The following is a 10,986-nucleotide window of genomic DNA, read 5'->3' as shown; positions in this document are numbered from 1 at the left end:
GAGTGCCTGATACTTCTAGAGACTTTGTGTTGTAGCAGAAGTCTAAAACCTTCCTTTTTTCTTTTTCTTCCTCCAGCTGATATTATTTCTACAGTTGAGTTCAACCACACTGGAGAACTGCTGGCTACTGGTGACAAGGGGGGTCGAGTTGTTATATTCCAAAGGGAACCTGAGGTATGTGAGTTATCAGTGTAGTCCGTAGTAGCCTGATAAAACCGGGTTTAATTTTTAATGCTTTAATTGAATTGAATTAACAAATGTGTTTATAATCTTGAGTTTCAGTAAAACAGGATGTCACCTGTTTAGAAAGGAAGTGAGAAAGGGTAAGGATTTTTAACTCGTCCCAAACAAAAATGCTTCAAAGGTCCAAAATTCTGAAAAAGAAAAAAGGTTAATTTTGTTTTACTTCTGCTTTGTTCTAATGGCTGTTGCCTGATGATGGAACCATTCTGTTTAAAGCAATACCTTCACTTGCCTTTATGTTCCAGTTGTAAATTCCATCCATCTGCAGTGTCGTGTGTAGAAATCTTTCCTGAATAATTGACATTTCTTCAAAAATTCTGTTATTAAATGTTTCAATACTCACAGGCAATTTCATTCTTGTTGAAACAAATCTGTCAATATCATGTTCTAAATGAGAAATTAAATTACATTTTCAATATTTTTGTATTTATGAGGCTACTTATACACCCTTCCTAAGAGATGAAGATATATTGCTGTCATAAACCACATGTTTTTGTTGTTYTTATTCTCCACAGAGTAAAAATGAGCCTTACAATCAGGGGGAGTACAATGTTTACAGCACTTTCCAGAGCCATGAACCTGAATTTGATTATTTGAAGAGCTTGGAGATAGAAGAAAAAATAAACAAGATCAAGTGGTTRCCACAGCAAAATGCAGCTCACTCACTTCTATCAACAAATGGTGAGATTGATGAGAGCATGCAGGATGTATCAGTATTTCTCTAGTGTGCTTTAGTGCTGACGGTATATATTTGCTCATTTTAATCTTCTGTTTTAGTAATTTCCTCTTTCAGAGTTTAGCAAGTCTGTCATGCTGCCTCTCATATCTGTTGTTTGTGYATTTTATTCATAGAATCGTGAGGTTTTTCCAATTGATTATTCATAGACATTGAGAGAGCTATCCATTTTTCTATTAATATGCAGTGCTATCCTGAAATAGATCTTGTGACAAGGCATCACTGTACTCAGCAGCTTGTGTTTCATGGAAAATTTAGATTTTTTTCTGCTGTATTTGTCATAACTTTCATTGTTTGTATATGTGTAAATGAATGTAGGTGAAAGAGATTAATTTTTTTTTCTTTTCATTCATTATCACCAGAATAGTTTATGCAAGTTTTAAAGAGGTACACAAACCTTTGGGAGACAGTAGGAATAATAATAATAGGATATTGATACTGACTAATATTTTTGACATGTATAAGGCCTATTGATTAAAGAACACAGTACTGTGCTAGGAGGAGATATGCAGATKTGAAATAAGGGAGAAAAACTGAATGTAACCTAACATGTACAGGTGTCATTTAGGAAGCATTTAGACACCCACAAATATTATCACTGCAAATGATACATGAGACAATATATCTGGTTTTAAATTTTAGATCTAATGGTAATCAGAAAAATAACTTTTTTGTAGAAGTTTAAACATAATTGGGATATGCTGATGAAAAATTGTGCAATCTCATCTTTGGGAATTTACCCTTTAGGGCAAAGTGATTGCTTCATGTTAAAATATATAGAATTAAGTAACGTTTACATTAATTCAAAGCAGATAGTAATTTTCTAGTATTTTGTAGTTTATTTTATTTGAAGTTGTCTTTATCTTTTTGGGGGCACTGTTAGTAATTGAGAATGAAACATATCTGTTACAGACAGGTGATTTATGTTTACCTAATGATTAGTCAGTTTATTATGAAGATTGTGAGTTTATTTCTACTTTTCTGTCTTGGTCAAAATATCCATTTCTTCAGATAACTAAGAATTACTTCTTCCAAGTATGTGATACCAAAGCAGTTTATGAAAAGTAAACCACTCTCTTCATTTTAARGTTTGTTTTTAGAAACACAGAGGAATACAGCCAGTCCTCAGACTTTYRGCTTTTACARTTATAGATARTACACCTTTACATGAGTTTTCTGGYYCATACTGTCATCACAGGGGAGAAAGGAAGAAATAATCAGTCTTAGTGCTGCTGTGGTTAATCCAGTTTCAACCAACAGTGAGCAAGCCTAGGACCTGGCAAAATACTTTGGGCTCTGTTTTTCCCCCTTAGTTCTGGAGCATCCCAGCAGACCTCTTCATGGTGAGGAGAACAGAAATGGTTCCACTGGCACAGGCTTTGGATTTTGGCTTTGAATTGCAAAACATTTGCATGTGCCAAGAAGGATTCCTAACACAGCAGGGCTGAAGTCTGAAGATTCACCTCCTGGCATATTCTTAAAAATGGTTTTAACTTTAGGGTACAGACGGCCYATGTTGAATTATTCACTGTCTCACAGATTACCTGGAAAAAGCCTTTGACAATGTATATAAATTCCATGCCTATAAAAAGGGATAATAATATGTTTCCTAACTTGAAGGCATTCCCTGTCACACATGTTTGTATTGGACAAGTTGAAGAAATACCTTGAGCACAGGTTTTTGTTTACTAAATTCTGAGCCTGCTGTTTTAATGCAATTTTTCATATTTTGCTCTCGGGTAGTTTAGGATCTAATGCATGTTGTTTTACAGAAAAATAAGAGCTGTAAAACAGCATCCTTCCTTTCCATGTGCTCAGGTGCACGGAGCTCATTGGATGTGCTGGAAGGAGCATTCTGCTGTTCAGGAATCTGAGAGGAGAATCAGTCTGAATCTCACCCTCAGTGTATGAAACTTGGCAGATCTGCACCTGCCCAAATCTGTTCCTGTCATTCGAAGGATGACTTTTGTCTGAAGTTGTTTCTGCACAGGTCACCTCTCTCAGAAGTGATCTTGGTTCCTTTCCAGTTCATGTTATCAACAAGTTATCAGCTCAGCTTTGATTGTGGCATCTTAATTAATGGAGACAGCAGGAAACCACCAAGGCTTTCAAATCCCTCTGTGGATTTACAGTGCTTGCAGTTAGTAAATTCGTAATTTGCACTGTAAACTGAGATAATTTTGTAGTATCATAATAACTTATTTTGATTCCTTGGTATCTTCAGWACCAGAATATATTTGGGCCACTTTCAATGTGAGCTACGTAGGGTAGATCAGAATTTGGCCCATACAGATCCTTTCATCTGAGGTTTTCAGACTGCTTACCAGATATTAATTAATTTAAACTTCAAAACAACCTTGAGATTCATTTTTTAAGCTCACAGAGGTGTTTCTATTTTTTGTATATTTTGMAAAATATAAGCATACTTAAAACTTCTAAGGAGTATTTAAAGTCCAGAGGTGGATGAAAGAGAAAAAAACCAACATGTGATAACCTTAACTGCTAATAAAATAGTTTTCACTCAGGAAAGGGRTAGATTTATTAATAGCAGTTGTCTAACAATGGAAAATTGTTTGTGTTTTTTCTTATAATTCATTTTACAATTCCTGTGTTTATAATTTTTTTACTAGATCAGCAGGAATGCGCTATTTATGTAATAAAAAATTCAAGTGCATGACCCGTTTGTATTTTTAGTAATTAATTGCAATACAAATGAAATTTATTGAATATTTAAATGTAGCCTTTTAGTTGCAGATTGAACTAACCTCATATTCTGTAGATTGATTGCAATTGTATTGTGACTTTTTTTCGTTTTCATATTAGCATATCAATATAATTAAGAGATGCATTTAAAAAAAAAAAAAGGAGTAATGGAAGGATTGATTATKAAACAAAAGAAGTTAAAGTTGCTACAGAAATGTAAATCAATTCCTGTCTTTAAAGTGATTTGTACTAGCGTTTGGAATTGGTGTTTGGATCGGCCACACTGGAGCAATTATTGTGCTCTGCTCTRTACTTGGAGAAAGAAGGGTAAAGGAAGAAATTGGGATGAAATCAGAAGTGACTSAGGAACTGAGGTTAATAAACCTGTGGTGGCAGCTGAAGGGCAGAAGCTTTGGAAAGGCTTTGGCTGCTCCACAGGCAGATGAGCGAAACAATCATTGGACTCTCAGGGACAGATTTTGTGCAGGAGAGCTGRCATTGATCTTTCAGTCTAGGAAGTGTTGGGGTTGGCAGGTGAGCAGCACAACCACAGTAGGAGTGGACAWTCAGCATTAGGAAATCTGCTGCTTCAGCTTTTACRAAAAAACTCCAAACAAAAAMCAAAGACAAATGCAGTGAGAAATGTTTAAAACATGYTTGTTGGTTTCAGAGGCTCTTTGCRAAGTGAGAGACACCATTACTTTCTCCTCATGTGCTTCAGCCATTGTGCAAATGGAAGAGTCTAGATTTTTTTTGGTCATGCAAGATTTTCTCCTTACTTCCTTCTCTTGCCATTACAACACATTTCTTTTAGTTTCATTGGGCTTGTTTTTCCTCAGTTATTTTTCAGCTGCTTCCCATTAGGAGGAAGAGATGCCTCGTTTTTTTATGCAGCCTTTCATTTGTGGGAGCTCCTGATGTTCCACCAACACACCACTGCCCGTTCCCACTGTGGGCCAGAAAGGGGTCACTGCTCTGGCTGTGTGCTCCATGCTGTTCTTGTGCTGTTTATAACTAACCTAACAAACTGGCATTAATGCCAAAGTGGTTTCAATATTGAGATTATTTCCTTGCCAAGTCAAATTGTTAAACSGAGCTTCAGCAGTGAGCATTGAGTAGTTTGGGTTTGTTCCACCTGCAGACTGCCAGGTTGGATACACGAGCAGCATGTGCTCTACATGCTCTGCACAGTCTGCTGCCAGCAACCTCTGACTCGGTGTGGAGATATGGCATGTGCTTTATGAGTATTTTGTCTGTTGGCAGCATTTCCTGCATGTGCAGAATCAAGTGACCCAGACTATTTCAGCACAGGACTTGTCTGAACCAAGGTGTAAAAGCTTCTTTAAGGAATGTATTGTGAAAGGTGAGTAACTGCATTCAGAATTCCTGTGTTGACAGTTGCTTGTCTTTTCTTTYACAGATAAAACAATCAAATTGTGGAAAATTACTGAAAGAGATAAGAGACCAGAGGGGTACAACTTAAAAGATGAAGAAGGAAAACTTAAAGATCTTTCTACAGTAACATCACTGCAGGTAAAGTTCTGTCCATGTCCAAAATTGARTTGTTTCTGTATGATAAAGGTAGARCTRTAGTAACTCAGTAAAWTATATCAATATGTACTTAATGGTAAGCATTTATATGATCATTCTTACTGAATGTAGCTGATAACTGTATTGAATCTGCTACATATTTTCAWGTCACAAATGCTTTATGATACGATGATCAAAATAAATATTTTCAAGAGTTCATGTTGGTTTTATTGTTCCTGATAAAATTCTCTTAGTGTGACTTGATGTGTTTTCATAAAAGGTTCTTTAACCATGTGCTGGAAGCATTTTACTTGTAATTAATTTTGAACAGCTTTCTTGTCACATTGAGAGCAATTGAATTAAAGATAGCACCCCAAATTTTGATTTTATCTCTTTTTCAGTTTTATTAAAAGAATACCTTAAGACTGGGATTCACAGTAGTCTGCTCTGGTGAACCGGAGATCCTGCATTGCTGAACAGATGCAGTCATGGAACTCATATAAGCATATGTGATCATAGAATTGATTAGTTTGGAAAAKACCTTAAAGGTCATCAAGGCTGCTAACCCAGCACTGCCAAATTCACTAAAACATGTCCCCARGTGYCACTTCTACACATCTTTTAAATACCTCCAAGTATGGTGACTMAACCACTTCCCTGGGCAGCCCATTCCAGTCCTTGACAAAAATTTCAGTGMACACATATTTCCTAATATCCAGTATAAACCTCCCCAGTGCAACTTGGAGCCATTTTCTCTTTTCCTGTCTCTTATTTCTTGGAAGAGGAGACCGTCATCCCCATGTTAATGTAGATTTTTGCTCTCAGACTTTTTTTGGCTGAATTTACTCTAGGTGTTTTGGCAAAGGAAGTGGCTAAAGGTGAGAACTAGAAAGCTATGTTGTATAAACATTAGAATTACATTATTATTGAAAACAARCAAATAACCTCCATCTCCAAAAGAAGCCAATATTCTCTATTGGCAAAAAAAGCTTCCAAAGTGTAAAGATGACTACATTAATGGAATRTTTATCTATTCTCTATGATTAGGCAAACAAAATGATTCCAGATTGTTTATAGTATGAGAATTCTCTGTGAATTCAGCATCCTCTTGAGGGGAAGAGGAGGGACAGACACTGATCTCTTCTCTGGAGTGACAGTGACAGGACCCAAGGGAATAGCCTGAAGTTGTGTCAGGGGAGGTTTAGGTTGGATATTAGAAAAGATTTCTTCACCTTTTAATCACAGCACCAAGGCTGACAGAGTTCAAGAAGCATTTGGGCAAATGATGTTATTTTTGGTGATGGTGCAGTTYAGCTGAAYKCAATGGTCCTTGTGGGTTCCTTCCAACTTGACATATTCTGTGATTATGCAATTCAAAGGTTGAGTTTTGTTTTGTTCCTTCAGTAGAAAGTGAAACTAAAATCTTTAGCTACTCTGCATTCCTCTTTAAACTACCTTGTGGATCGATGTATGATAGATTGTTTCTAATGCATGTTCAACAATATTGAATAGTCCCAGTCATGGACCACAGCTTTRCAGTGTTTAATGTTTTATTGATAGGGAATAAATTGAGTGTCTACTTATTGAAGCATGACTTTGAAGGGACACACAGGGAAATAATGAGGGCACATTGCCAAGTGATAATCTGTGATATTGGCTTTTCAGGGGTAGGTGTGTATAGTATGGAATCTTGGCTTTGTTTTSCAAGACTGTTTATTATATTTCACTGTGATTACAGCATTTTCACCACTTGACTTTTTTGAAAGAGAGTCATCAAGTATCAAAACAAACAAAGTGATTTGCAACTAATGGCAAACCCTTTAGCAAAAGCAAAATGCTGGTGCTTCAGTGCTTGCCAGAGCCTCGTGTGYTGGTGAGAGGGTAACTCCTGGTGGGACTGGCCTGTCCTGTGGCAGCTGCCAGTCCCTCCCTTTCCACAGTCCAGGCTTTCCATTGCTCTGCCTGGCTCTCCAGGGCTCTCCTGTTGCTTTCTTTCCTCCTTGGCAAGGAAGGCCTTACCCAGCAATTAATCCATGTGGAAATTCAGCTTGTGTACATTGTCAGGAAGTTTTATAATATCACAGTCTTTGAATGCTTTCTCTGCATTTGAATTATTGTCATCCTAGCAAAAAAGTATTTAAAGTCCTACTCTTCTCATTTGTGTTTTGGTTTTTTTTGGGTTTTTTTTTGTTTTTATTTATTTTTTTATTTTTTTTTTTTTTTTTTTTTTTTTTTTTTTTTTTTTTTTTTTTTTTTTTTCTGGCAGGTGCCTGTATTGAAACCCATGGATTTGATGGTAGAAGTCACTCCCCGGAGAATCTTTGCTAATGGTCACACCTATCATGTCAACTCAATATCTGTCAACAGTGACTGTGAGACGTACATGTCAGCGGATGATCTCAGGATTAACCTCTGGCATTTAGCTATCACAGATAGGAGCTTCAGTATCCTTTATTGTGATTCCTTGCTCAGTGTTCATRTTATTAGCAGGGCTTAAGAGAGCTATTTTAAAATATTTTTCTGCAGGTTTTAAAATGTACCTTTATTTACCAGAATCCCTGCATTTTCTATTGTAATAGAAAATGCTCAGRTGTTGTAGGAGATAGCAAAAATCAGGGAATTTTATATGAAAAATGACAGTGTTGGTTTAAGACATTTAAATAGGATGCAGATGGCAGCTGAATGCTAACTATCCACCTGACTAGAATACTCCATACTGTTATTTCCTGAAGACACCTCATGCTGAGCTACTGTATGTTGTTTTACTGTAAGGCCAGTCCTTACCCTGCCCCTGCCCCTCATTCTCCCTCACCCTTCTTCCCAGAGCCCTAATGCCTGAGTTGTGCACAGTTTGGGGGTGAGGCTCAGCTGCTTTGTGTGAGTTGTGTCTGTGATCAATGCAGGCATTGCTGTTTCSAGTGCTGCCATTACCCTGAAAGCTCTGCTGTGGAGTCATTTTTGCCCTCTGAGGGGCTGCCCCTTGCACTACAACAGGGTGTCTTGGAAGGGGAGCAGAGGAGAACGTAGCCAAGAAAAGTGGTTCTCTGTGTTTTGCAGAACATAAATAGACTGGTAAGAAGAGAAATAGGTTATGGGGCCAGGTCAGAATGTTGTATTCCTTTGGTGATTTCTTTCTGAGTGTATCAAAAGGTGTTAGAAGAATATGTCTCTGTGGGTTTATGTGAGAGACTATTGGATGCCAAAGTGAAGTTGGGCAGATTTCCTAAGAGAAGGCACAAATGTGATGGGGTGTTCTTCCTGTCTCTGGTGATTGTATTTCTTCCTTTGTGGGCCAGGTCATCTTTGAAACTTAACCCATACTTTGCTAATGTCACAGAAAACATGTTCTTTAAATCAAACAACTCCTAATGTCCTTAAAAAATGACCTTTGCAGGATCAAGTGACAGCTGCCCTTACCCTGGAGGATTGTAGTGAACATCTCCTCAATTTATTTCCATACTTGTCTTTCTGTCTTTCACCTGTAGATTAAGCAAGTTAAATGAGTGACCTCTTTGATATGACTATTTATTTAGGAACAATTTGTAGGTTGTGCTTTGAAGTCCAGCTATGCCTACCTTGATATCTAAGCAACTGTGCTTCATTCTTTAGTAAGAGAGAATTATTTGCCAGCACACCTATTTGGGGTAGCAGTGTGGCTCTGACAGTGTCCTCCTCCCAGCAGTTTCACCCTCCAGACTTCTCTCTGTCCTGGACACTTTCACATGTGACTGCTGTGTGTTTTCCTCTCCTTTTTCTTCCAAGGCAGAGCAGTGGGTCAGACCAAGCACAGCAATCTCTGTACACCTGTGTGTGATCACCAGATCACATTCCAGAATGCTTATGAAAGATAAGGCTTTGCCTTTGGCAATTCCTTTTATTGTATTAAAAGCTGTTTTATACACTATGGATTGCCAAGAAGAATGTTCCTTAAAAGTTTCAAAAACCAAGTAAATTATTATTGTTTATGAGGACAACATGAGTTTTTAATGTCATTTGCTACATTGAGAGCTTGCTGAGAGAAATGTCAGCCCTAAGTGAACTTTTAAATGCCAGATGTGTGTAAACCTTTGAAAAATCAAAGGGTTGCTAAGGGAATACTGATACAATGAGAACAAAAGTCTTGTGATTATGCTAGTGTAAAATAATTCCTAGCATTCATACAAAGCTTTTTATCTTCACATTCTTTATATACATTGATCAATTTATCCTTACAAAAGATGAACAGGCTGGTAGATCAATCTGTCTACGATTTTGTGGATGAAGGAATTGAGGCATAATATTTAAAGAAATTGCTTAGGAAAACTATTTAATAKCCCTGATTAACAACATTTAATTTGCCCTTTGTATGAAAACACCTGTATGCGAGCTTCAGAAGCACTTGGCCTCCCCTGATGTTTCAAATTCTAGCAATATCCTAAGAAAACAGACTAAGTCTGGAACAGCATGGACAGCAAAATTATTTGAGATTGAATAACTTCAGGATGTTTATGAAATTATGGCYTCTACCCCTGTTTGTTCAACTGCCATTTGGTGACAGCTGGGTGGACTCTGTTTCAGGTATTAGCACACTCCTGTTGTTGAGTATTTACTGATAAAATGTGTTTTAAGGTTTCTGATCGATTCATTGATTAGACTCTTAAAACATGATAAAATTTATAAAAGCAYACTTGTTTTATGAGTATGTTGTAAGAGTGATGATGAGAGGGAAATTAAGAGTGTGCTTCTGAGCTTTAGAATTGGAAACTTTTCCTGTGTCTGAGACAGTGGCTTAGGGATTATTGGGTTTCTGTCTTGGATTGGGGACAGATATTGCTGCTTCTTTTACACTTGGATGAACATCTGTGAGGACTATGATGTGAGAGTTTAGGCAGTGRTAGGAGATAACAGCAGGTAAGGAGATGATCAATTCTAGGGGCAAAATGTTCTKGCTAAGGTGGCCATGGTTGGCTTTTGTGGCTGATAGCTGTATGCATTCAGGAGAGCAGGCTGAGTTAAAGAGGCTCTATCCACTGCTGCTTCAGACAATATAAGCTGTACCTGTCTGTATTCACTAGTCAAAATTAGATCATCAGGCAGATTACTTTTACCTAATTCTGTGATAAACATAAATTTTGACATAGGTGTTCCAGGAGAAGGTGACACAGTTCCAGAATATTGCTCAAATTGGGAAATTAMCTGGGAGGCCCTGATAACTGGAAGAAGAGAATGAGTAAGTTAAACTTGCATCAGCCTTCTCACAGGTATCCTTCTGTCCAGGTAGAGCCCTGTATATCTTGTAAAATTRCAGGGACTTGTTTTTCCCTGGATAGCAGTACTTGTCCCTGAAACTGCATTTCTGTCCTCCACAAGAACAACTTACATAAAAATGTCATGGAAGTTGGTGGATTTCTGGTAAAAATACTGGGTGTGCCAGTTGCAATTAAGCCTAGGCATATTAAGGTGAAAAATATTCTGCCAAGCAAACAGTTTAAATTATAGATGAATGTTGCTGGGCTTGATGCCTTCTGTTGCACATTKAGGGGGACAGGCAGGAGGAGGCTGAGGTTGTTTTAAAAATTCYTGCTTCACATCTTTTTACTAGATGCAAAAGGGAAATGAAGCATCTTGCTGTTTTACATTCAAGRCTTGATTCCTTGAAATGCATGTTTGAAACAATAAATAGAAAACATTTTGGTTTGAAGTGGCTTTTGTTAATAAGGGATCTGGCAGGGATGAGTATTTGTCTTTCTGCTTTCCCTCAGAGGCAGCACTGCTACATATAATGACCTACAATC

The 10,986-nt window shown here is 37.4% G+C and overlaps 1 protein-coding gene across 3 annotated transcripts in view; it reads left to right on the top strand.

Annotated features, from left to right (window-relative positions):
• Window positions 1-10,986, top strand: part of PPP2R2C (protein phosphatase 2 regulatory subunit Bgamma) — a 138,483-nt gene that overhangs the window by 77,310 nt on the left and 50,187 nt on the right. For all 3 annotated transcript variants that reach the window (XM_057365243.1, XM_057365246.1, XM_057365245.1), the window contains 4 exons: window positions 77-174; window positions 759-924; window positions 5,103-5,215; window positions 7,479-7,656. In XM_057365243.1, coding sequence (XP_057221226.1) covers window positions 77-174; window positions 759-924; window positions 5,103-5,215; window positions 7,479-7,656 — 555 coding nt within the window. The remainder of the gene's footprint in view (window positions 1-76; window positions 175-758; window positions 925-5,102; window positions 5,216-7,478; window positions 7,657-10,986) is intronic.

Source organism: Malurus melanocephalus, unplaced genomic scaffold, assembly GCF_030028575.1.
Source record: "Malurus melanocephalus ecotype Western Australia unplaced genomic scaffold, MMel_1.1 scaffold_50, whole genome shotgun sequence".
Lineage (NCBI taxonomy): Eukaryota > Metazoa > Chordata > Aves > Passeriformes > Maluridae > Malurus > Malurus melanocephalus.
The sequence above is the reverse complement of the archived record's forward strand: the minus strand, read 5'-3'. Positions and strand labels throughout refer to the sequence as shown.